Source organism: Lissotriton vulgaris, chromosome 6 (genome assembly GCF_964263255.1).
Source record: "Lissotriton vulgaris chromosome 6, aLisVul1.2, whole genome shotgun sequence".
Classification (NCBI taxonomy): domain Eukaryota; kingdom Metazoa; phylum Chordata; class Amphibia; order Caudata; family Salamandridae; genus Lissotriton; species Lissotriton vulgaris.
The window spans coordinates 1,220,131,408-1,220,159,313 of record NC_141694.1 but is presented as its reverse complement, the minus strand read 5'-3'; the positions used below and the strand labels follow the sequence as shown (position 1 = coordinate 1,220,159,313).

The following is a 27,906-nucleotide window of genomic DNA, read 5'->3' as shown; positions in this document are numbered from 1 at the left end:
TGTAGCCGTATAAGACACCTCCCAGGGCCTCAACAATATAAATGTCTTTGGCGGGAGCGACCCTTTTTAAGTTGAGCCTAGGGGCAGAGTGCATGCGCTGCTTGCTCTGCGAGGCCTGCTTTATTAGGGTATGCCCTGGCAGCCCCGTCCACTCTCCGCCTATAATTGTCATTGACTTTGTGTCACTGTCCTTCTTAAATGGTGGCTTTTGATTCGTAAAGGGGCTTGTTAGTCCAATCTTGGTACCGCCTTGTCTCCATTTGTTACGGCCCAGAACAACTGGACCTTTTACTTGGCTCGTTACACGGCCTGCTTTATCTAGAGGGTGAGCACAATTTTTGTTATTGGCGCTGATGGCGACAATGGCGGCTGCATTTTTGGGAATTTGCATAGTTTTTAGTTTTATTTATCTTTCATTTTGAGCTTGGTGTCCACTTCTCGGACACCGCGCTGTGTTTAAAAATGTTTTTACTTTAAAAACGAGTGTGGCGCCGCCGCTTCAAGGACACCGCACTCTGTTTCTTTATTATTATTATTTTTTACTTTACCACTGACTTCGGCGCCCACTTCAAGGACACCGCCCTCAGTGTTAAAGTTAAAAAATAAATTAAAAAAAAGAAACCGAGAGCGGTGTGGGAACTAGCAGAAATCGCTGTTAGCATGAGCTGAAGCTATTTCCGCTGTGGCAGCCATTTTAGTTAGCATGTTCTAGCCATGTGCTTCTTGTTTCTTTACTGTTGCCTGCTTTTCTATTCTGCTTGAGTCATCAGTTACAGTTAACTCCTTTAGCACTGAGCCAGAGCAATGTATGATCAGAAAGGTCTGAAGCTGCTAGAATACACGTGTTTTAGAATATAACTGTCAGGCTATTCCAACTGATGGATGGGTTTTTGTTACTTCTACCACTCTGTTGACTAGTTTCCAGTTGTCCATATATGTGAATAGCTATTCTTGTATATACTTGTACCGCCTGTTTTTGAGTCTTCATGCTTACTCAGCTACAAACTGGCCATAAAAGGCCCATGGTTTCTGTACTCCAGGTACTACCTCATACATTGCCTGAGAGCTTCGTGTCGATGTAGTCCCACTCATGAGTGATAATAAACTATTTCTTTGATATTACAGCTTCCGTGCCAATCTCTATTTTGTTAGTCTAAGGACTTAAGGACAGAGAAGGGCGAACCCCTGCACCAGTGGGCAACTGAAAAGGCTCACTCCCACAGTGGTATCCTTGAAGCGGAGCTGCACACAGTTTTAAAATTAAACAGGCATTTGCAATGCAATGGGTCTCGCATTTACACACGTTTAAGCTATTGGCATTGTCATTTACAATGCCAATGGTTTAAACTCGAGTAAAAGAAGGCTAGACACGGTGGCAGGGCTCGGTCTGTGGCTGGACCCTCTTTATGGAACAGTCTCCCCAGAGCTCTCAGAAAATGCTCAGAACATTTATCATTTAGGAAACAACTTAAAACTTTTCTGTTCCAATTTTAGCATTCATTCTAGCTGGTTCTCCTCCATCTTTGTTGTTGTGGCTGCCAAAGCGCAGAGATCCTCCTTCGGGAGTCGAATCTAGCGCGATACAAACGCGCAAATAAATAAATAAATAAATATGAGACCGATTACATTGTAAATGCTTGTTTGAGTGGGTTTCATTAAAGATCTTCAATACCCCCGAGGTATAATGCAGTAGAGAGCAATGTGATTTTTGAAACTGCATGATCCAGTCCATGGTTGGGATTAATCTTAGACTCAATTAGTCAACTTGTAAACCTGTTCTATGGGATCTGTGTTAACAAACAGCTTACACTTTATGGTCTTACTTCTTACAGAATTAAATACCATAAATGTTTTTTGTGCTATTAAGCTCCAAACAACACGTTACAAAACTTGTTGAAATCGTCCAGGCAGGCCTTTAATTGATTTTGAAATCAGCAGCGTATCATCTGCAAAAAGTAAAGCGATTTCACGTTGGCATAAGATTTTGGGGAAGTCATAGTTCCTGCACGGCCACTACGTCGTCAAAGGACAATGAAAATAAGGTAGGGGCCAGAACGCAGCCCTGCCTCACCCCCGCAGTATCCTTATGGGGGGGTGGGTGAGTTGGCCCTGCTCCCGCCACCTAATCCTTGCATAATTTTCTTTGCGTAACTGTGCGAAAAATGGCAGTAGATTGAAGGGGATGCCCATCTTATCTAAGGCTCCCCAAATCAGTGGTTGTGGAACTAGATTAAAGGCGGCACAGAAATCGACAAAGGCAACAAAAGGTCGACCCCAGTTGATTGTTACAGCCTTCCAGAAAATACAATTAAAATGGAAGATTTGATAAACTGTGCTAATGCCGCATCTAAACCCTGCCTCAAACTCAGAGAATAGGTCTTTCTCCTTGGTCCAGTCCAAAAGATGCACTAGCACTTTTCTGCAAAAAATCTTCTGTAAGGTGTGTATTAAACTAATCGGACAGTGGTTACTTGAGAAGATATGTTGGACTTTCTTAAAATCTGGATAATTTCAACTGAGAGGCAAGTGGGTGGAATCTTCAAGCCCTTTAATATTGAATTTGATGGATAATTCATGTAAGGACCTCAAGTGTCCAAGTTGGCCTTAAAAAGCTCATTGAGATCCCGTCAGGGCCTGGCTTTTTTTCTTGAAGAGTGGACCTGAAGGCATCTGTTTCCCTAACCTCTAATTCCATAGAATTGTGATTCTCAATTTTTGCTTCCAATGCGGGATCAATGCCTACACATGCAGGTTATGCACTACAAGAGTACAATTAATTGAATTGTAAAACCCATGCCCGGGGTTGTATTAAGCATTCTCCCATCATTTCCTCTCAACGCCAAGGTATTCCAAAACCTTCTATTATCTTTAGAACACCTGGCAAAGATTAGCTCATCCCATAGTACATCTTCCTAAGCCCTCTTGGCCTTAGCCACTTCTCTTTTATAAATCACCCTACAGTGGGTTTGGGAATTATTTTTTAGCAGAAGCTCTGTCCGGCCACCCTACAGGATTTGGTATACCATGTGACTTCCTTCTACAATTTGAGAGTACTGTTTTGCACTGCATCAATGTCTCTCTTGTATTGTGAATGGTTTTTCATGGGCCTTTTCCAGGTATGTGAGAAGTCCATCTAACATCACCAGCAGGTGTTTGGCCTGGTTTACCACCTTCTCCAAGGCCTACGGGTGCTTTTCAACCCATCCCCATCCTATAGCGTTACCATAATTGGAGAGCCCAACCTCCCCTACTTAAGCGTGGCCTTTGGTATGTGAGGTTTGAGCTAACAAGCCCAACATTGACAAACTCAGGGCTATATGATCGCTATTGATCCTTTCAACTACTACCACACTATGCATGAGTGGCCATCCAGACAAGCTCATTAAAGAATAGTCGATCCGGCTACAGTGGACAGGTTGATTGTACATATGGCTGCCCTGGCCATCTGACCTAGGTCTGCCATTTATAGGGAAAGTGTCAACAACTGTGCAGCCCTAGGGGTTCATTACACTATACGAAGATCTATAGGGAGGGATTTATTATCTAGTATCCAGTTCATGTGTCTGATTTAGATCAGCTGGCACAAGTTGGCTCAAAAGTCGAATTAAAATCACCCGCTACCATGACCATACCCTTCCCCTTATATTTCAAAAGGAAATCCCCCAGTGTGCTTATGGTTTTGGTTTCTTCATTCCTGTCAACCACTTGATTGTAAACATTAAACAACAATAGTGAGATACCACTTTGAAAGTCCACCCTAACTGCTAGCTCACCTTGGGACTTAAGTGGTAGTTTCCTTACTATGCACTGGAGGTTTGCCCTCACCCATATCGCTAAACCTCCCAATAGTCTTCCCCTAGGTGATGGAGTGGTGTCAATGCAGAAGGAGGAATACCCATTACTAGTGACCACAGTTGTGCTCCAGGTCTCTTGTAAGAGACAGGTGTCATGTCCATCTATGAACCACCCCCACTCAGAGTCACCCAGCTTAGGCCCAACACCAGCCATATTCAAGAGAGGAATTTAGTCAAACTGTGGATGGTGACTGTGGATGACTCCTGCTCACCCAAGGCGCTACCCCATTCTGCACGAATTCATTATGGCAACCCAATAGGGGTCATATGGGAACTTGTCCCCAGCAGGGAAAGTTTTTCCCGGACTTTATGGAGAAATGTCAACTATGAGATAAAAAGAAAGAAAGGAAAGGAAACAACAAAACAAAAACAACAAAAATTAAAAAATAAAAGAAGGGGAAGAGCTAGCCATGTAATAGACCATCTTTGGAGTATGCAGTGCAGCTCTGCCATCAAGTGGGGTTCAGGGGCCTTGGATGCAAGGAGGCTTGGAAGGCAGTAACCCTGGTTGGTGGGAGAGGAAGATCACTTGGGGACTGGTCTCCACAAAAGAGGGACAAACAATCGCCTGAGATATTCTGGCTATCTCTGCCCCTTATCATAGTAACAGAGATGCTTCAACCAACATCCAGCACACTTAAGTGCTTAATTAGCAGAATCACCCCTTAATGAATATCTAGTGAATGGGTTTGACTGTTGGCCAGCAGCCAATAAGTGGAGAGGATTTGTTATTTTGTTACCTAGATTTCCATTATTAGCATAAATAACCTTTCAAGACGCGCTTCTTCCTTAGTTAGTACCAGTCTCCACTCCTTTAAACTGATATCATCTGGTGCCCTGCCATTGTCTAACTAACCCGTCCCTCTGAAAGAACTGGAGCCGTAAAAAATCTCGGCGTCTGGTTTGACGAAAATCTTAACTTCACAACGCAAGTGAAGAAACTGTCAAGAACCTGCTTTGGCATGCTCAAGAGTTTCAGGAGCGGTACAAAAGGGGGTGGTGATGGACGGAGCATCTGAATCAATCAAACACTCACACCCAGTCAAAAGATCTGGGTTTAATCCATCACCGTTCTGTAGCCCACTCTGCCACTCCAGTTCAGACATGGCTATATGCAAATCAGTCTGACCCTGTGCCTCATGGGAACAGTCCAGCCCGAACTGCCAAGCCATGTCTTACCTGGACCGGAAACAAGCTTCCGAGGACCGGTTTCTGGCATTCCAGCCGTCTTCAGCCCGGCTTGCTTGAATCCAGTGGCAAAGTGAGCAAGGGATTCACGTCTGAGCATACCCTGCCACACTTATGGCGGCCAAAAGCAGTACAAAAGGGGGTGGTGATGGACGGAGCATCTGAATCAATCAAACACTCACACCCAGTCAAAAGATCTGGGTTTAATCCATCACCGTTCTTTAGCCCACTCTGCCAGTCCCTTGCTCACTTTACCACTGGATTCAAGCAAGCTGGGCTGAAGACGGCTGGAATGCCAGAAACCGGTCCTCGGAAGCTTGTTTCCGGTCCAGGGAAGGAATGGCTTGGCAGTTCGGGCTGGACTGTTCCCATGAGGCAGAGGGTCAGACTGATTTACATATAGCCATGTCTGAACTGGGGTGGCAGAGTGGGCTAAAGAACGGTGATGGATTAAACCCTCTGCACAGCACACAAAATCCTCCAGGGGAAGGGACCCCCTATCCTAAGGAAGTTAGTGGTGCCCTATAAAGCGAACAGAGCCCTACGCTCTGATCATAAACATCTGCTGCAGGTCCCTAGAGTTCATAAGGCCCGTATTGGTGGTAGAAGATTTTCGGTTCACACAGCCACTCTCTGGAATGCGCTTCTGTTGAGAATGCACTTAGAGACTTGTACTCTTCGTTTTCGGAAGCTTCTGAAGACACATCTTTTCCCTATTCAATGTGTTTCATCTGGCTCTGTGTTTTTTTGTTGCTGCCTGGACAAGCGCTGGGATGCCCGAGGGTAACTACGCGCTATATAAAATTCCAAATAAATAAATAAAACTCTGCGGTTAGACTTCTCGTGGGCTTGTCTCCCAGGGACAGTGTTCGGTCACATTTGCGCACCTTGCACTGGCTCCCAGTGGAATCGCGCCTGGAATTTAAAATGTTGACCATAGCCCATTGGGCCCTGTATGGCACAGGACCTGTTTACCTGCAGAAGAGATTCGCCTTCTATGTGCCAGGTAGACAGCTTCGGTCCTCTGCTCAATTGCTGATGCAGACCCCGAAGTTCAAGCGCCAGCGCCTGGGTGGCAATTCCTTTGTGCACAGGGCTGGGCTGGCCTGGAGCTTGTTGCCTTTAGCCCTACGGAGCATACAAGACCCATTGCAGTTCAGGAAGAAACTTAAAACGCTGCTTTTTTAATCAGATGAGTGGGCACTTCTTTATTTCGGAAGCTAGCGCCGGGATACTTCCAAGTAGCCGGGCGCTCTATAAATTAAATATAACATAACATAACTTATACCAAAGTAATAAATCAACTCCTGCTTATACACTTGCATGGTATGAGATGAACTTAGGTACACAGGTCTGCAGCCTGCTCTGTATGCTATAGGACCACCTTTATGTGATTATACGGTCTATTTAAAAAGTGCAGGAACTGACAGGTCACACTAAAATGAATAAGCAACAGAGTCAGCTGTGAATTTAATTATTTAATGGATGATGTGGTTGCATGCCGCATGCTTGACAAAGATAAATGTTGAAAGAAAGACATGCAACTTCCGTCGCACTGAGGAGAGTGAAAGTTAAAAGAAAACAAAAGTAAATAAAAGAACACTGAAACCTGGCTGAATCCGGCTTCCACTCCTATCTTAGACCTCCTAGTGCCCCCTACTCATGACATAATTAGGCTTGACAGAGCTCTGAAATTGGGTGGGGGACTAGCATGTATTCAAAGAAACACACGCGGTTTCTCAATCAGACTCCTCAACGCATTCCTCCTGTGAATACCTCTGTCTCACTATATCAAGTAAGAACCTACCAGTGTGCAAACTCCACACTTTTTACCACCCCCCGGGTGACAATCTCCCTTTCACTGAGCAACTAATGGAAATCATCTCGAGTAATGTTGATTCAGCGATGGCACAAATCTTCCTTAGCGATTTCAACCGTCATTGGTCTAACCCTAACAACCCCCCTGCATCTTTCATTAAGTCCTTATTTGATCATGATCTGATGCAGCACTGTGTCCAACCAACACATAACAAAGGAGAAACGTTAGACCTCATTATTTCCAAAGAGCAGTCTGTCTCCATAGATTCCATAAAATAAAAGAAACAAATTTAAGAGTGCTAAGGCGACTTCAGACACCAACTGGATCAAGCGGCAAACCGCCCCAACAAACTCTTCGAATTAGTCAAACAACAATCAGTCGTTGGGTCTAACCAATCTGATCCTGGTGACAACCCCCCACCTGCGATGATCTTGCCGCCTTCTTCGCAGAGAAAGCAAGAATCATCTCCATGGACCTCGCTTCTAAGAAGGCTCTACTACCTTCTCCCATTGCTGCTTCATCCATTGACCCCTCTGTCAGGTGTAAATCAACCCCCACAAAACCCAAGAACAATGCATCATGGGGCACTTTTACCAGTTTTAGTGAATATGATATTTTCAAGAATCTTCGGAATATCAAACCCTCCAACCACTTCAGCAACCCTCTACTCCCCTCTATCTTCCAAGAAATAAAAAATGCACTGATCCCCACGTGGACTAGGATTGTTAATGCTTCCCTAGAACAAGGCATGATCCATGAATGCCTAAAAGCAGCTCAGGTTACAACAATACTAAACAAATCCCCACTTTAGCAAAACTACTAGAGAAATGTGTTCAATCCCAACTCTGTGCCCACATAGAGAACTTACAACTTCTAGACCAACATCGATCGGGCTTTAGGAAGTGGCACAGCACCGAATCGGCTCTCATTCACGTTTTTGATATTTTAATTATGCTCGACCAAAATGAATCCTACCTCCTGATCCTCCTCGACCTTTTCTCCACTTTTGATGCTGTTAATCATGACAACCCCCTATCCATCCTGCAAAATAGAATGGGTTTTTCTGATCAGGTGTTACTAAGGTTCTCATCCTTCCTGCACCACAGAACTCAGAGTGTCAAGGTAAACCACTCTCTCTCAGAGCGCTTTCCTGTACTCTTGGGGGTCCCTCAAGGATCCGCTCTATCGCCTATCCTCTTCAATCTTTTCCTGGAACCTCTTGTTCATTCTCTAAATTCCATGAAGATTCTTTTCCACATGTATGCGGACAACACGCAATTATATCTGAAAATCTCATCCTTGGAAAACATCATCTTACTCAATACTACCCTAACGTTTACTCAAAGCTGGTTAACGGAGAATCATCTACTGCTCAACACCTCAAAAACAGAATTCCTGCTCATCTCCCCTCTGAATCTCATCCTCAAACTAGACCTCTGGCTGAGTCACCTCACTGCTTTCAACTGTACGCCTCTCATCGTAGATGCAGCCAAGTCTCTCGGTATCACTATGGACAAGCACCTGAACATGAAAGGTCATATCAGCAATGTATGCAAAGGAGCTAACTACTTGCTGAGATCTCTCAGAAATATCAAACCCTTCCTTCCTCCAAATGATTTCAAGCAAGTGGTCCAAGTGTTTGTCTTGCCGAGGTTAGACTACGGCAGTGCTACCCTCTGTGGCCTGCACAAATACGCTCTGGCTCCACTAAGGGCTGTACTTAACTCGACTGCCAGACTGGTTACTGATATCAAGCGAAAAGATCATATATCCCCAGTCCTACAATCCCTCAATTGGTTGCCCTTTGAAGCACAAATTCAATTAAAGATTGCTGTTCTTACTCACAAAGCCCTTCACCTTAACACTCCTACGTACCTTGCAGAAAACAGTAATCTATCCTGTGGCATAAGACTCAAGAAACCACTCATCCTTACGAAAAAGAGAAGTTGTCTCCAAGCTTTCTCTGGGGTCGCCACTAAGATTTGGAACTCTCTCCCATCGGAAGTTCGCAGAATCCCCTCACTGACGGCGTTCAAAGTGGAAGCCAAAAGATTCCTAATGAACAAATTCACACCCTAATAGGGTTAGTCACAAAGGCCCGTTGCCATTGCTTCCCGCTGTCCTTGTTCTTACTTTGATACAGCTCCCCCTTGTACATTGTCTCACCCTCGCTACCCGCCTACACTTGTTTTATTGTATTTTGTTTTATTGTATTCTGCACTGTATTTTCTTTCTCTCCCTACTCTTATGAAATTGTTATAGATATTGTTTTGTCCTTCCTTACATCATATTGTAAAGCGCTCTGTTATCCCCCGGGATCTTGTTTGCGCTATAAAAAACTTTATAAATTAATAAATAAATACCACTTAATGCTGCTCTATTTCTAAACACTACTGAGTTAGAAAAAACTAAAGCACTGCACAGAATTTGTAAAAGTTTTGATGCAGGGAAAAGGCGCACACCCACAAACTGCAGACCTTTGAGCAACAAACTTCTTACGTTTAATATTTTTGCTGATGTACAAAACCCAAAATATATGCATGCAGTTAACAAATCAGATTGTCTGGCACACTATTCATCTAACATGTACTTCATTACATTGCCCAAGCAGAAACTCTACTGTAATAAATGTGGCAGAAGTGCACAAAAGCATATCGTTTTTTTTAATCCAAGCAAACATCCATTAAGTGTGGAGAACTCCCCTTTCCTTTCCAACCATGGAAAGGCGTTTACTCTCCTGGCCTTCACACAAGTACATTTTCTTGGATTTCAAGAGAGGAAAAGTACACAACTATTTGCGAACACTGTACAATAGGAGTATAGTCTGCACTGTAAGTTCAACTTGTAAATGCCACTTAAGTGTGCAGAAAAAAACTTTGTGAATTAAATGGATTTGATGAAGAAGTCAGGTTGGGAAGTCAGGATTGGACCACAGTTTAAAAATAAGACAATTTAGGCATTCCACCACCACCCTTTTCCATCTGCTTCTTCCTCACATTCCCTAATCCCTTCGGGATGGGATCTCTGCCCCTTCCACCCGTCAGTTGTTTCCGTTATTGTGACGAGAGATTTAATGTAGATGAGAGAGTGAAATATAATTTAAAAATAAGACCGATTTGGGTGCATTGCTGCATATTTCACAGTAGGGTCACTTGGAACAGACTAAAACAACATTTATTCTGACAGACAATTTTAATAGCCAGAAAAAAAAAATCACATTGACAGGCATTGCATCCTACTGGAATAAATGAAGCTACTTCTAGATTTAGCCTTCTGGATTCTCCTACTACGCAGGAAGCAAAGGACCTTTTGTTCCCTTCGAAACCTAATGTTTTGTGTGGTAATTATAACCTAACCTTGGGAGATAACATGCAGGAGCTGCCGGAATACACAATATTAACCTATCTACTTCAAACGCTCACCCCGCAGAGGACAATTTCAGAGCTCTATTTACTCGTAAGAGCCGCAAAAAACCCTCCCAAGCCACAGCCCTACACGAATGGGGAGTCGAATTGAGAATGGCCATAACAGATGAACAGGGGCTGTACTGCTGTGCTAGCACTAAAACCATATCCCAGAATTGCAGGCATCGCCTCATTCATTTTACGTTCTTACAGAGAGTATACTATACACCTGCAACGTTACACAGGTATGGGTTGAGAGAGGATGACAAATGTGATAGAAGAGAAATGGCGGGGGCCCACTTCATTCATTTGGCATGGTACTGTCCAGCAATACAAAAGTATTGAACAGAAGTTATAGGAGCGCTACAAGACATGACAGAAACTCATATAACTAGGACACCGCCAGTGGAACTGCTAGGTTATGTTAAGGCTATACCCAAAAAGGTTAGAAAGTTGATCGCTTTGGCAATCTTACTAGCAAAAATAAGGTAAGCTATGAGATGGATGAGAGGACTTGCCACCACGCTTAAATGATGGTGTACTGATCTATCATATTGCAACACTCAATCTGACAATTACAATGCTCTCATACCAGCACGTTGTAGGCCCAAGGATTTTTGGAGGCCATATCATAAATACCTATCTCGCACAGCTGCGGCTGACACTACCACGGAAAGCCAAAAAACTAAAGGGATTGGGTAGAATTACAGTGGCCATGGTTCATGGCCTGGATCTGTATACTGAACGCAGGTATAAATATCTATAGGAAGTTCATTGAAGAAAATGTGTAAGATATCAGGTGTGTGCGCTGGCTGCGAGAAACCAGCAAGGGATGGAGTGGCCCAAACACAGTTCACTAAGACTGGTTGCACTGTTCGCTATGTACGAAGTATCTGTATCATAATGGTTTAGAATGTGCCTTGTATTAACGAATGCTGAAAAGGACAAAATGCAAAGTGATGGGCTACTGTATTGTTTGTTCACTTTTTGCGCGAAATGAAAACATTTTATTTAAAAAAAAAAAATCATAACCTAACCTGCTCTCTGCTGTCTCCAGCTTGTTTCCATGTAACCAAGAACTCTTAGGTGTTATGGAGTGTTTATACATTATAACCTTTTGTTTAGAACGCCACTGGTCAGTGGCTGCTGGGGTGTCCTGTGGAAAGGACGTTTCTTTATACAGGAATCTACCAATAAAGAAGATATACTTTTCACATTTATGGGACTCCTGCACATCTTCACACTGGCGACGATCTGGAAGAACAACAAACCCTCCAAGGATAAGGATTCTCCCATCCAATCTCTCAGGTAAGACATATCAGCAAAAGTGAAACGTCTGTTGAGCAACCTTTAAAGGTACTATGCGTTCTACCCTCTTTCCGCTTAAACATGATTTGAAATTTTAACACACGGCTCCTTGTTCTATTACAGTACCACTCTACCCGCCTCTCGGATAAATCTCTACTTGGCACTCTGCTCTACCCAGCACCCTGCCTCACGGATCAATCTCTACTCGGCACTCTGACCGCTTATCAAATTTTAAGTTGTGCTTATCTTTTCACAGCACTTATGCTCTACTATGACTTAAACACCCTCTACTTTGCCATCAAAATAGTTTTTCAAATCAGCGATGTTACCCACTCGCGCTTCTCATTCTGTGGCATACGTTCATTTTCGACTGCGACGTCATATTCTATTGTATCTTCAAGAGATGCTCTTATAGCCCAACACGCTACGCTCTACAATTCTTGTTGGCATGACAAGGAACCCGCGTTCGTACTCTACAACGTGCGTCAGAAGTCAGCCCGCCCGCACCCTTCTGGCTTCTTTGTTGATACTAAGTGACGTGCCTGTGAATGGAGCATCATCTGCGGCTCCGCACCACACACAAAGCTTGTTACTACAGTGACAAGCACACCTGATACAAGTATTATACTGCAAATTTTAAAACAAAGCACACCTATACTGTTCTGTACTACAAATTTAAAAGCAGATTTCTTCAAACCTCTGACTGCGTCAGATACACTACTAAATGGTAACTTGTGACTACATCTTCGGTGACTAGCACACTTGCTTGTCTGATCATTGTCTACAACATGTACGGTGACATGCACACCGATTTCCTTGACGGTACCTGCAATGACAGTCAAGACTTAACATTGAGTGTTTAATATTTTGCTGGTAAAACCTTGCTCTAAAATGCAAAATGTTACTCCTCCTCCATTCTTTCTCTTTATACCTGGTGATCCAATCATGCGATGGTCAAAATGGAAGAAAGTCTTACACTAGAGTTTGTGGGGTCTCCCTAAGTGCTGAAAGAAAAGCAGCGCTACTTTTACACTGCCTTGGTTCTAAAGGACTGGAAGTATATGATCATCTCCCTGATTTGTGCGTAATGAGGTAGATAGTCTCAATGAATTTTAGAATTGTTTATAAAAACTTGATAAACATTATCTTCCGAAGGTTAGTACTATTTTAGAGAGGTACCACTTGGAAAAGCAAGTACAAAAACCTCAAGAATCTGTTGAGGTTATAAAGAAAGAGAATGGTTTTTTGAATGAGAGAGTACAGACCGTGACAAAAATGTCACTGAAACCTTCTCTGAAACATTCTGAAACTGTAACTCATCCTACAGCTCATCTTCTTTAGCTTTCAACTCTAAAAAGGACTTCAAAGAAAAATGTTTCCATTGAGATTTGGTTGGACTTTTAGTTAACAATATGTCATGTCCTGCTCTCACCTCCAAATGTCACAACTATGGGAAGATAAGAAATGTAGCTAAAGCTTGTAGAGCTCCAAAAAAATAAGAAGGGTAAATGCGTAAAAGAAGATTCCTTGGGAGATGAGAGTTTGGATTATGATGAGTTGCATTGTGGAGAGGTGTTGCTTCATATTGGGCAGAACAAAGGCAAACATCCCACCAATGATGTTCAAGGGAACAATTGTAATATCAAAATGCTTTTTGATTCTGGAGCAAAGATTTTGCTCATTCCTAAAAAGTTATTTGATAGAATGTTGACAAGAAAAGTGGTGGAAGTTTTCAAACCCGACATCAAACCTCTGGCCTATGGTGGTCAGCCTATAAAATTATTTGGTTACTTTATGGGCGACATGGAGTACAAAGGGAGGATAACTGCATAGGGAAGATCTATGTGTCTTGTAGAGGAGATTGTATCATTAGTTGGATTCACCAAGCAGATCTGGACGGGTCTTCAATTCCTGGTGGTGATCCCTGCATTGTGCTCAGGGACATCTCTTCTTGTACAGTTCCAGCCAATGATGTTTCCAGCGATCTCTTGGAGGTCGATCAAGGGTGTGACATGCGTGTTGAGTTTTCAGTGAAAAGCTGGGGTGTCTCTCGGGATACACACATAAGATCTTACTTAAGAACGATGCTGTTCCCGTGACATGTAAGTTCCGCAGTGTGCTTTTGGAGAATCTATGTGCACTGAACTTAAAAAGTTGAAGAGAGAGGGCATCATAATAGAGACAGAAGCAAGTGATTGGTTGGCGCCAGTTCTTGCACGCAAGGCGTCTGGAGAGGTGAGGCTGTGTGTGGATCTTCGCGCTCTCGATCGAGCAGTTATTTCAGACAAATATCCCCTCCCTAATATCACGGAAATTCTGACTCAATTAGAAGGTGCTGTGGGTCTTCTCCACACTTGATCTTAAAGCCGCCTATCATCAGGTTAAAATTGATGAGGATTCCATGAACTTGACAGCTTTCATAACCTAGTTCGGAAACTATAAATTCACTTGTCTTCCTTTTGGTTTGAACTCCGCAGCCTCCATGTTCCAGAGAGTCATGTAGGTCGTGTTGAATGGTCTGGCTGGGGTTTAGATATACCAAGATGATGTATTCGTTCAAGGATCGTCTCAACAAGAGCATGATGGTAGGCTTAGGGCAGACCTTGAGAGGTTTAGAACACAAGGTTTAACCTTGCGACAACAAGTGCAACTTCAATCTCTCAGAAATTGATTATCTGGGTCACAAATTGACAAGAAAAATGGGTTAAACTTAGAGATCAGCTTGTAAAGACCATTGAAGAACTCCCTATTCCGCAATCCAGAGATGAGTTAGTCACATTCTTGGGCATGGCAGAATACTATAATAAATTAGTTCCGCAGTTTGCCTGTCGCACTTTTGCTTTAAGGTCTCTCTTAAAGAAAGGGGTGAAGTTTATGTGGTCTCCTCAATGTCTAACAGAATTTGAAGATGTAAAGAAAGCCCTGAGTTATGCACCCTCTCTCCAGAGCTTCGAGACATCTTCTTGCTCCATCCTAATTCCTGATGCGAGTTCTAAGGGATTGGGTGCAGTGCTCAAACAAGTGAAATATGGCAAGGAAGTATCCAGAGCACTTGCTAGTCCAGAGACACAATACTCTGATCGAAAAAGAATCTCTGTGTATTTTTTGGGGAATCAAGAAGTTAAAGAAATGTGTAGCTCTTTTGTGGTTCGTTCTGACTACAACCCTTTAAAAGATGTATTTTACAAGAAAAGCCTTGATGCTGTCTCTTCCAGGATTTGTAAGTGGGTGGTTGCCCTACAGGATTATGACTTTGTGGTGGATTACATACCTCGCGGACTGTCTTTCCCGCCTAGTATCCAAACAGAGCGAGTGTGTAAATGCTGACCTAGAAGGTTCATGGGAAGATGATTACAAGGTGCGTGAAGTCATGGAGGAACTACTTAGCCAAGTAGAATGGAGAAAAACAATGAAGACTGATATGAGGATATGTGAGGTATGTAGGTTGGTGACTGAAGGTTGGGATGGCAAAAAAACCCTGAGGGAGGAGGTTTGCAAATTTTGGAATGTTCGGGATGAATTTTCAGTGAGAAGTGGTTTGCTTTGGAGGGACACCAGACTTGTTCCTCCATCGTTAGTTAGGATGAAAATTATCTAAATGGCTCACCAGGGACAACAACGAATTTGGAAAACTAAGGAGAGATTTGTTTACACTTCTGGTGGCCAGGTACTGATATTCTTGTGGAACAAGTGGTGAGAGAGTGTATGGAGTGCAACGCATGTGATAAGACATACAAGACAGGGATACAACCGATGGTCATACGTGATGCTCCCACACGTTGTTAGCAAGAGGTAGCCTTGGATCTTTTAGGGCCTTTGGCAAGCAAGACTGATCAATATTAAGTTCTTGTGTTGATGGACATGTACTCAAGATGGCCAGAGTTAAGGTAACAAAGTATCAAGACTAAAGTTGTTAGATTTTTAGGGGACATCTTCTGCAGAGAAGGTCTCCCTGATTCACTCTTAATGGACAATGGAGTACATCTAGTCTGAAAGGAAATTGAGGCGTTCTTGGCAAAAAGAGGTATCAAGCACCAGCGTTGTTACATCTATCATCCCGAAAATAACAGTATGGTGGAGAGGTTCAACCGTGTGCTAAAAGAGTCCATTCAGCTGGCTAAGGACCAAGGCAGGGACTGGAAGTCTGAAATGGTTGTTAGGGTGATGGTTTATCGTCTAACTCCTCACTCTACTATGGGGAAAATTCCCTTTGAATTGTTTAGGGGCTGGATTCTCAACACCTACATGTTTCAGTCTTGGAAGAAGGGAAAGGGTGTGGGTAAGGTGGCTCCTTGGCAAGCAATTCAGGATCTCAAGTCAGTCAAGAGAAAAGAAAACTTTGATGCTAGACTTGCTGTTTCTCACACGGTAGTTTGTGTGGGTGACAGAGTGAGAGTACATTATCCTCTAAATCTGCTGGTGCCAAATTCTCTTCACCTTCTAAGGTGACCAAGTGGTTTCGTAATGCTTTAAAACTTGACGACGGACGCATATGGAACTTGGGCAGGATTGCCCTCATGCATTCTAGTGGTCGTGCAGAACTGGATGCCTGTTTGGTGCCATCTGATGTTTCTTCAACTTTGCGCAGAAGCTCTCGTACAAGTAAAGCTCTGGAGACACGGCGTGATTTTATCTTGCATAAAGTTGCGTTCCTGTGTTTCTTATGTTCTTCTATCTCTTTAAATGTAAAGGGGGGAGGTGTGTGGTAAGTATAACCTAACCTGTTCTCTGCTGTCTCCGGCTTGTTTCCATGTAAGCTAGAACTCTTAGAGGTGTTTCGGAGTATTTATACATTAGAACCTTTTGTTTAGAACTCCAATGGTCACTGGCTGTTGGGGTGCCCTGTGGATAGGACGTTCCTTTATACAGGAATCTACCAATAAAAAATATATACCATTCACATTTATGGGACTCCTGTACTTCTTCACATTTTGCTTGCAAACTTTCCATTTGTATAATAACCTTGGAAGAAGCAGGCTCAAATCTTTCGATGTCTATATTTTTTTCTTCTGTCATGCAATGGAATCAATTAATTGAGAAATTAAAGAAATACTAGTTTGGGTAACATTGCTCACAACAACTTTAGAAATCCCTTTCCACAACAAGCTTTGGAAAGCAAATAGGTCTCACCTTTGGGACCTACTGGTTTTACCAATATTTTGTCATGCTGTACAGCATTCCTGATAATTTGAACATGCCAAAATAAGACAAACAAAGCCTACTGCTTCAATTTGTAGCTGTGCGCACGAAACATGTGTGCCTACAAAATAACAACTGCTATATTCTTTGCAGATCCACCTCGGATCAGCAAATTTAATAAAAAGTGTGGAGGGAGCAACATTGGCGAAGGAACACAGAGGCACAGCAGGTGAGGGGAAGCAACATAGGCAGGGGTTGGGGAAGCAACATAGGCAGGGGTTGGGGAAGCAACATAGGCAGGGGTTGGGGAAGCAACATGGGGGACTAGTGGGAGATGAACGAACAGGGGGCAGGACGCAACACTGAGGGTGCAGGTAGGGGAAGAAGGAAGACGGAGGGAGTGGGTAGGTAACGAATGTGGAGGAAGTGGGGGCAGCAGACTGGGAGAGAAAAAAAACAACACGAGGGCAGGAGAGAAAACAAATGGGAGACTAAGAGAGCATTTGGATCCGATAGGGGTATAAGCACACGGGGGAGAAAGCAATGCATGCGGGGGAACCACCAGGAGCAATTGCATCAGTGAGAGAGTGGGGGAACCAAACAGATTGAAGCGGGGAGTGAGAAAGACGCACACTAGGGAAACAGCTGGAAAACACTTGCACTTTCACAGAGTTCTTAAACAAAAAGAAAAATGTAGTGTCTGAAAAAAAACAGGTATATAAGTATACAATAATACATCAATGCTACAGTAGAGGGACAAACACAAGAAGAGGAAAAAGAGAGCATACACACACGCTTTTGGATAAGAAGCAAGAAAACAAGACTGACAATTAAATCAACTAATGGTAAGCAAGAGGCTGGTTCTAAGCACAATGTAAGCTAACAATATGTCTTCCAACAGATAGCACATGCATTATCAAGTAGGCAAGCCATAAGAATGTAATGTTTCACTAAAATGCAACATATTGAAACAAAGGTTTCAAATATTTTTTTTAATTATTGAAACTAATTAAGCAACTCAGTTACAACAACTGTTACAAAGCAACCAATGCTCACCTCCTCAAACCCAGCTTCAAGCAGGTCTTGATACATTTGCTGGTTGATATCAGAACCCCCACGAGTTGAAGAGCTTGATTCATTTGCAAAGGGAAGCAGGGAGTTCCGAATCTGTTGTAGGGCTTTATGATGCGTCACAAATTTTGGAGGATTGCGTCCTTGTCGAGAGTCTTCAGCAGACACTTTTGCTATCTTCTGGTCAGCCTTGGCAGCCTCTGATGGCTTTGGCAGATGCCGAAGGCTTTCCCTAATTTCCAGCAACATCTGGCGACTACTACCAGTGAAGCTACTGGCAGGAAATGTTTTAGGCCTCATTTGCCGATGGCCTTCCGATTTCTCGCCCCTCTTCATGAAAACATGTAATATATGCAGCCTCTACCTGAGACTTCAGCACACAAATCCTCAATGAAAGGTGCTTGGCTTCAAGATTCGGAAACATGCATGGATTCAACAAACTGTCTCTCTTCTGTTCTCGAAATGTTGCACATCAAAGAGTTCATCCTGGAAGGAAACAGGGTGGTTATCAAGGAGTTGACAAAGGAGACAGAAACTAATGCTTTGTGACTCCCTACAACGTGTTCATCCTTAAAAGATACTGGATTTGTGCTGGATATATTCAAACAGGTTTCGTACATCTCCAGATAAGATAGAGCAACAAAACAAGTGGGACTCAGCATTATCTCCCAAACACATTGCACAAATAGAATGGAAAAGTGTAAGAGTTTTTCATAAGCCATGCCAACATAAACTTCACCCTAACTTCTTTGGCATTCATATCGGCACCTCAACACACATTCCTCTAACATAAAAGAAACATTACACTTTTATTGGAAGATTTTGTTATTTACTGGGCGCTGCATACCATGCTTAACACCTGGGGCTAATCGACCTTTAACTCAACATAAGCAATGGCTCCATGCGAAGGAGAATGAGAAGAAACTTTTCTCATAGATACACAGGTTTCTGCTACGTACGGGAGACGCCCAGAGATACCGGAGTCAAAAAAAGTGGGAATGAAAATAGGAAGTATTTTGTGGGATCTAGAGTGGAGGGCTGTTTACACCAAGATGCATAACACTGCGAGATTGGCTGCATCAAGGAAAGCTTAAGCCAAAATAACTACATACTGGTACCAAATACCAGTGAAACATTGGGAATAAGAAATGAACCCATGAGAAATCCAGGATAGGAGGAAGGAACAGTGGTAATCACACACCTATTATGGCTGTGTCAAACTTCAAATAATATAGGAAAAATGTATTTGACACAATTGGTGACATGTCCCAACCCTATAATCCAGACGTGTCATACTTGGCCTGACACAATCAGCCTATACCTTGTTCTTCTCCAATGGTAGCCATCTGTCATTGCACTCTGTGCGGTGAAAATGTCCATTTCTATATTCTGGTGTCAGTACAGACCACCATACCAGAAAGAATGGCTCTTTAGAGATTGGGATGGACTGGCAATAGAAAAAGCACTTACAATATCTCACGAAGACTGCAGAACTATGAACCAACAGTGTACAGTTATTGTAGCGTTAGCCAATCAAAAAGCAGGGAGCTCACATCCCTTATGTTCCTTAAAATACATAATATAGAATGCAACGATGACACAGGGGGTGACCAGCAGGGGAGACCAGCAGCTACCCACGCTGACCACTATTCGCCATGTGAGGTATTATGCCAGTTCTCTAAAAAAAAAAAAAAAAAAAAAAAAAGGATTCTATCATTTATTTTAATGAAGGTACAGACTATGTAGCCAGGCTGAGTAGAAGCCAGAGGTTTGCTGTCCTGGCAGTCTTTGACAAACAAGGCTCGTAAACAGCAGAACAATGGACAACTGGGCTTAAGCTCTGGACTGAATAAGGAAGAACCTTTAAACCTCACTTTTTAGGTTTCGCCTCGCCGAAAGCTACGCAGCAGACTTTCGCGCAGGGCGAAATCTTTTGAGTTACAGTATGGCTGTTTGTCCTGCCTCTGTTTCCCATTGGCTAGCTCCATAAATGGAGGCTAGCCATTGGAAAACAGAGGCGTCCGTCATTCTGCGAGGCGACTCGTGGGCGTTCCTGAGATTTTTTCTCATCCGGCCCCTTTTAGCACGTCATTGCGGCGGTGGGCGGTTCTTTTTTTTGGGGGGAGGGCATGTTTTGATCATTTAATCGTGGCTTCTCCGTGTACCGTTGTGCTTCTGGCTCGCGCTGTCCGTTCCCGCCCTCCTCCCGCTGTCCGTGTCTGTTCCCGCCCCCTCTCCCGCTGTCCGTGTCTCAGCACCATCGGGATACACGTGGGATCCGTGGAAATGCCATTGTCAGCCCCCCAAAGCACAGCCATGGGTAAGCGGGCTCTGGGGGGGCTTCAATGTAAAAAACGGAGCCTCACATTAACCCCCGCTGTCCGTTCCCGCCCCCCTCCCGCTGTCCATGTGTGCCCGATCCACCCCCCCTCCCGCTGTCCGTGTCCATCAATTTGCCTTGCCGTTTCTGAATTTTTTTGTGAGCACTTACGTTTAACTATAGAAACCCACGTCTCTTTTGTCCTGTCACCTATACTCAAAACACTGCCAGCGACGGAAGCCGCCAGGGACGGCTATTGTCCCGATGAGGAATCGGCAGATACCAAAATAAAACGCTCCATCGGCTTCCATCAAACATTCCTGCAGGTTTTCTTTGCCGATAACAGAGCTGAAAAAAGATGGTTTTCGAATTCAGGTTTGTGGGGGCCAATGAGCCGGCGCGACGCTCACCAGCGAGGGGCAGAATGAACAGCGGCGCGTGCTCGCCATCTTCATTTTCACGTTAATGACTTCCCAGCTGTCTCCCCATTTCTGCTGATAATGGAACTTTGCTACCTATTCGGTTTCGGGCTCTGCCTGCCTTGCGCAAGCTGGAGAAAAACCGTGTGCCCATTCCGCCCCCCCTCCTGCTGTCCGTGTGCCCTTTAACCCGCCCCCCTCCCGCTGTCCGTTTGCCCGTGCTTAATGCTTGTTTAGCCATTATTGTTTGAATTAGCGAAATGTTGTTATCTTTTTGATCACAATGCAGCCTCTTTCATTTGATGCCCCAATCTACCTAGTTTCACTTATTTGTACCTAATATCTCCATAACATGTTTATCAATGCTACTTCCTATAATATGTCTTTATGCTTGTGCCATTTATTGTCTTTGGCGCTTTACAGCGCTCGGCTGGATAAGTAGAATTTCCGCACCTCCATTCATGAATGCAGAGCTACTCGTCCTCTGTCCATCAACTAGCACCAATACCTACAATTACCCATCTCATCCACACGGACAGCCCCCGCACTACCCCTCATCTCACGGCATCTCCTTCATGACGGGAGTTTAAACACCCAACCTCCCCATCCGCCTCCCTGCTGTCAGCATCCCCTGCAGTTTGGCTTCTGCTGTATTATGTGTTAGGAGGTTGTCTACCATGCACGGGTGTTTCTGCAGCGTGGATTTATTTATCTGCGTGAGGTGTATTTTTTCTTTCCCGGATTATTTCCGCAGGATCGGTGCACTTCTTTGCAGCATGGCATGTGTTTGAGATAATTACATTGGTGTCGCTATCACTAGTATGCAAATGCAGTGTAATAAGAATGAGGTCACAGGTGAGTGAGAGGTCCCTTGCCCTCCACAATGGAGTCTTTTAAATACTCCACGGAGTCCTACTGGGTTACGTTACCTTGCTTAGGGCTCTTGCACTATTATTATGCCTCTGGATGGCTGTATGTATGTGAATATGCATGTTTATTTATTATTATTATTAATTGTATTTTGTTAAGCGCAAACGACCCGGAGGCCTCGTAGCGCTGTATTGTCTGACTGGTGTGGGCTGAGAAGACCAGGTTTAAATAAAGAGAAGAGTTTTCAGTTCCTTCCGGAATTTCAGAAGGTTAGATTCACTGCGAAGGGTAGTAGGCAAGGAATTCCAAGCCTTGGCGGCGTTCCAAGAGAAGGAGCGCCCGCCCCATCTGGTCCGTTTGATTTTGTTCATCGTAGCCAGGAAAGCTGTGCTAGATCGCAGTGATCTATGTGGGAGGTAGGGGGTCGCCAAGGAACAGATCTTCGGTGGAGCGGTCTTCCACATAGCCTTGTGCAAAATGCACATAGATTTGAACAATACTCTGGCCTTAATGGGAAGCCAGTGAAGTTTCTTCAAAGCCGCTGTGCCTGATTCTCGCCGGTTAAGGCCCAGCAGAAGGCGGGCTGCCGCATTTTGAGTAATCTGGAGCTTCCTTATTGTAGAGACAGGAGCCCCAAGGTATAAGGAATTCCCATAGTCTAGGCGAGACAAGATAATGGCTTGCACCATTATTCTCCGAGCTTGAGAGGGAAGGAGTGGCAGCACTTTCCTAAGCATGCGCATAAGGCCGAAGCAGGTGGCGGACAGAATGGTTGCTTGCTGTGTAAAATTTAGATTTGCGTCCAGCCACATGCCCAAGCTCTTTATTTGGGTTCTAGGTTGAGGCAGGTTTCCCATGCATGGGGGCCAGTCTGACAAAGGGCTAGAAATAGTTGAATTGCCCAGAATAATAAGCTCCGTTTTCTCACCGTTGAGCTTCAGGTGCGAAGTGGTCATCCACTGATTGATCGCTACCAAACATTTACTAAGGTTGGGGGTGGGGGGGGGGGGGTATTGGACTGGTTCATAGATACAACCAATTGTGTATCGTCGGCATAGGTCACTATGTCTAGACCAAGCGAATGCACTATGTCAGCAAGAGATTGCATATAAATATTAAAAAGGGTGGGGCTCAGAGCGGAGCCCTGAGGCACACCTCGGTCAAGGGGCCAGAGTTTTGAGTGAGTGGTGCCCTCTACTACCTCAAAGGAACGATTCTCCAGAAAGGACTGAAGCCAGTGTATGGCTTTCCCTGAGATTCCTATTTGGCGTAGGCAGTGGAGAAGAATGCTGGTGTTAACAGTGTCAAAAGCGGCACTGAGGTCAAGCAACATAATTGCTGTAGTGCCGCCTTGGTCCATCTGTTTCCTTGCCAACTCAGTCCCCGTCAGAAGAGCGACCTCAGTTCCTAACTTGGGACGAAAACCTGCTTGGGAGTCGTGAAGCAGATGATTGTTTTCCAGAAATTGTGTGATGGAGGCATTGATATGTTTCGTGTGTATCCAGCAAGGAGACTAATCATGCTGGGAGCTCAGGCAGTATATAGGGTATTTCTCTGAATGCATGTGTGTGTGTCGTGCAGGATGAATATGTGGCTGTTGTGGGTATGTTTGCGCCTGAAGAATGTGTGCAATAAACTCTAGAACACACAGGCACGGAAGGTTACACAACAGGAGTACACAGGGGATACGCTGGAATCCAGACCACGGAGTAAACGCTAAAATCCATAATCCGGAACATACACCAGAGAGATATATATATATATATATATATATATATATATACACACACACACCTGTACAAAGAACAAAGAGGTGCAGACTCCGGAAGAAACTAAGCACAGAGTTTTTTTTATTTAGTGCATTTTTATATAGCGCGGACATTACCCAAAGGTGTCAGAGCGCTGTACTACAGGACCAGTTACTTTACATGAGAAACATGTTACTCAATAGAACGTTTCAAAAAATAAACAGGAGACTAAAAAAGGTAGGGTACTCGCAGTGTGGGGGGGGCTCGCAGTGGGGGGGGGGGCTCGCAGTGTGTGTGGGGGGGCTCACAGTGTGTGGGGGGGCTCACAGTGTGTGGGGGGGGCTCACAGTGTGTGGGGGGGGCTCGCAGTGTGTGGGGGAGGCTCGCAGTGTGTGGGGGTAGGCTCGCAGTGTGTGGGGGAGGCTCGCAGTGTGTGGGGGGCTCTGTGTGGGTGTGTGGGGGGGCTCGCAGTGTGTTGGGGGGCTCTGTGTGGGTGTGTGTGTGGGGGGCTCTGTGTGGGTGTGCGTGAGGGGGCTCTGTGTGCGTGTGTGTGTGTGGGGGGGGGGGGCTCTGTGTGTGTGTGTGCGTGTGTGTGTGTGTGCGGCTGGCTGTGTGTGCGGCTGGCTCTGTGTGTGCGGCTGGCTCTGTGTGTATGTGTGGGTGCAAATGCAATAGATCTCACATTTGCGAGAGATTAAGCTAATGGCAATGTAAATGACAATGCCATTTATTTATCTGTTTTCAAAACCAACACATAAATACAAATTTTGTCATTTACAATGCCAATAGCTCTAACTTTTCCAAAGGCGAAACCATTGCATTGTAAATGCTTGTTTTGTCTTCGCTACAGACAGACATTATTTGCTGGCAGACCTATTGTTCCCAATACACAACTTGAACTTGGAGTGAGCTTTGGGTTAGTCCCCCTTGCTCTTGACTGAATAACTTTGGTGTCGATTTCAGGTGTTTCCTTTTAGTTTGATGGCGTTCTTCTTGGTTATTTTGTTTCTCTCTCCCAGAAGCATTAGAGCTCACAGTGTTCTCACTGAATGAGATGGACCCTTTCAGTAGTGGCTTGAACAGATTTTTTGTTTAACTGGAAATTTAGCACTCCATGGGAGTGCCTATGTTCTTTGCACTCTTCCCTGCTTCTTCCTCTGCTTCTGAAATCCGGGTACTCTCTTTTCACACTACCATGCACAGCTTATACCATTACATAATATATCACTTATACCATCTGAAATCAAAGCATTCATAATAACATAAATGACATATCAAATCCCATCATTTCTGAGAACACAGTGCTTGGTAGAGTGGCGAGTTATGGTTATTGTTGTGTGGTTAGCAAGATGAAAACAGTGTTATGGAAGAGCACTAATTAGTATAATGTGAAGGTGATGCATAAATGATACATTTAAGGTATAACTAAATTTTATTATTTTATTTTCTATACACTTTAAGTTTGGTTAGTATAGAAAGTAAAAATATAGTAATTTAAATGTGATACGTACATGAGAAATTTAAGGTATACCTATAACTTTAGAATTTCTAATGTTAGTCGTTTAAGTTTGGTTTGTATAGAAATATTAAACTTCTCCCATTATATATATATACACAATATAATAAGGTGGGGTTTTTCATTTGCGTCATTTGATCAAGGGCCCGAAACGCGTCATGGCGGCGATTGTGTTGTACACACAATAAAATAAAAGCAAAGTACCTGACTGGGTCCGTATCTGTTTCTAACCGAATATATATATATATATATATATATATATATATATATATATATATACACACACACATATACATATACATATACATACACATACATACACACACACCCACCAAAAAGTGCATCTTCCGAAACCAAAAATCCCTAGGGAGATGGTGCATGCACCAGTGGAGCACGCCGACAAAGTCAAGGTTGTCACCAAAATAGAATAATAAGCCTTCTCAGATGCAGGCTCAATAGATGCGGGAATCCGTTTATTCACACATATAATTACCAGACACATGTGAAAGCTAACACAGGTCTGCGGAACAAATATAAATTTTGTCCACCACATTTCATTAACCACACAGAAAGGATTCCCTAGAAGACTGGTACGCCAGGCAGTAAATGGGTATGGTATACCCGGAGGGAAACACTGCTGACACCAAGGAATAGAACTGAGGAGACAGCCCTAAGATGTGGCATGACGTCCTCGTTCGTCTTTACTCATGGCAAAGATGCCTTTCACCATGAGGTTAGGGCATAGGTCTTCAAACTTTTGGATGCCGAGACCCCCCTGTCAACATTTTGAGGCGTAAGGACCCCCCCTGACAAAAAATTCTAATCCTGTAGGCAGGGCTACTAGAATTATGAGGCAATTGAGGACCAAATTACGCGACAAGCTTGACTAAATTGTGTGGGAAGAAAATGTAAGTGGTGTTATGTGATGCCGCGTATTTTGAGATAGCATTGCTTTATTATTTTGTCATTTTTTACACACAGTAACACTGAGGAAAGATTTCACCCCATCACTACCTGTTCATAACCAAAATATAGCCAATTAACATCAGAAAGATTTCTAGTCAACCTTTGAGAAGGGCCTTAAACTCCGCAGGAATATGTGCTGCCACTTTAGAAGCTCACCTGGCCCTGGCCAATAGAGGCAGGCGTCCCTTAAAAACCTGGCAGTTTTGTGCAGAGTTAAGCAGTTTACCCATGCAGCTTTCCTCTCACCCCCTCCCTTCCATCCATCTCTTCTCTCCTAACCCTGGATCCTTCTCTCACTTTGCAGGCCATTTTCTTGCACCCTTTTTACAACATCTGAACTCTCCCCATTCAACCTCTCACTTTAATAATGCACCTCATCTCTCGATAGCACCTTTCTGAGAAACATTTCATTTTTTTATAGCGCTACTCATAGTTTATTCAAACTCAGTTCTGTGATCTGTATGGTGCACGTTCTTTGTAGCAGGCACATTAACCCTCTGCACACTGTGTGGGTGACAAGAGTGCCCGTGTGAGTGCACGGTGAGCGATGCAACAGTGCGAGAGTAGGGTAAGAGGAGTGACTGCAGGGTGAGTGAGGTGGCGTATGAATTTATGAATTTGGGTGCGGGTGAAAGTTCAGAATGGGACGAATGAATGTATGATTACTGATGGGCTTGTTTGAGTGACTTGTTTATTGAGCAGTGAGGGGGTCAGGTGAGTGAAGTGTCACATGAGTGCAGGATGAGTAGTGTACTTGTGTGACTGCAGGGTGAGGTATAGGGTGAACAGCGCAAGTGCATTGTGAGTGCAGAGTGATCACTGTGAGTGCAGGGTGAGCGGGTGAATGGTGTGAGTGCATGGAGATCAATGTGAGTGCAGAGAGATCACTGTGAGTGCAGGTTGAGCTGGTCAATTCTGCGAGTGCATGGGAATCAATGTGAGGGCATTGTGATTACTGTGAGTGCAGGGTGATCAAATAAGACTGTGAAGGCGCGACCCCCTTTGCATCGCTCCACGGCCCCCCTGGGGGTCGCGCCCCACAGTTTGAAGACCCCTGGGTTAGGGGTTTGAGCACCCCTCCTGGTCCAAAAAGACCACAAATCATGAGACAAGCCTATGTCATGGGGCATTCCCATGATCTGTGATCGCCCATGACAACAAACAGCAGCAGCTGGAACCAGGTATCATTGCAGTTGGGGACACTCAGGGCACGTTCATCACCACCGTGCGAGGGACTTGCCAATCTCAACCTAGTTTGGTGATCATGTTCTGCATGTGCTTAGACTAATGAAAATTACGGGTAAGTAGCCAAGCATTCCCGTAGTTCTGCCAGTTGTTACAAAGCAAAGTGATAAAACGTGTTCTCCAACAAGCCTATTTTATTGCCCCCTTTTCCCCTTTCTGTTCTTGTTTCCTCCACGAACACTGCACTCTGAGGATTCCATGAGAGCGCCCTAGTTACTGTTCGTTGATGCCGACTGGAGATAGGATCAATTAATAGACGGCATACTCCAAGTGAGGGAAAGCCTATCCCTCAACTGGAGTCTGTCGTCTCGTTATTGTCCCGGATCGCAACACCAGTCCCTTTGTGCTAAGCAGATTGCAGCAACCTCTGTTGTACATTAAAAGTATGGAAAGCACTCCAACCCTTACTGTCACATTCTGGTACTCGTAATCTTACACTAATAAAAGTAAAAAAAAAAAAACACACACCAGGCCCTGGAATATAAAAAAAATAAGTTGGTGAGCAACTCACACCTCGCCAATTCCCGAGCATAGGACCCCATCTGGGAGCAGTAAAAGACTAGACAATGGCAGGCTCAATTTCTCCTGACTTAAACACACTGTGATGACAGTAAACCCAAGGACGCGCTCTTCGCCCTTAACTGGATGAGGTGTGGGGTTGGGGGCTGAATTCTAGGTGTTGACAAGGGGAGGTATCATGGAAGTAGGTTCGAACACATAATGCTTTGTGTCTGGTTACGGAGTCTGCCGCACTAATAAGAAAAGACAGCCTTTCACTTCCTCGCGCAGGAAAGCAAATCGCCAATTCTCATGGTGCCCTCGTCCTTCCCTGAGAACCAGCGTGCCCATCTCTCTAGGCCTCTACAGCACAACGGCACACCCTCCAAATCCCGTATACCTCGATTGGCCGGGTCGGGCTCCTCCATTCTTTCCGCAGGTAGGGGGGTGTTGCTCGGTCGTTCCGCCCTTTCCGGTACCACTAGTCTTCCGTCGCCAAAAACAGCCAATCACCGACCGCGGGTCTGCACTGTTGTGGTGA

The 27,906-nt window shown here is 44.2% G+C and overlaps 1 protein-coding gene across 1 annotated transcript in view; it reads right to left on the bottom strand.

Moving 5' to 3' along the window:
• Positions 1–27,906, bottom strand: part of LATS1 (large tumor suppressor kinase 1) — a 192,912-nt gene extending 165,006 nt beyond the window's left edge. Inside the window, exons 1-2 of the mRNA XM_086927316.1 lie at positions 27,766–27,906; positions 17,769–18,269 (exon numbers count right to left, since the gene is read on the bottom strand). Of these exons, the coding sequence (XP_086783442.1) occupies positions 17,769–18,119 (351 nt within the window). The 5' untranslated portion in view covers positions 18,120–18,269; positions 27,766–27,906. The remainder of the gene's footprint in view (positions 1–17,768; positions 18,270–27,765) is intronic.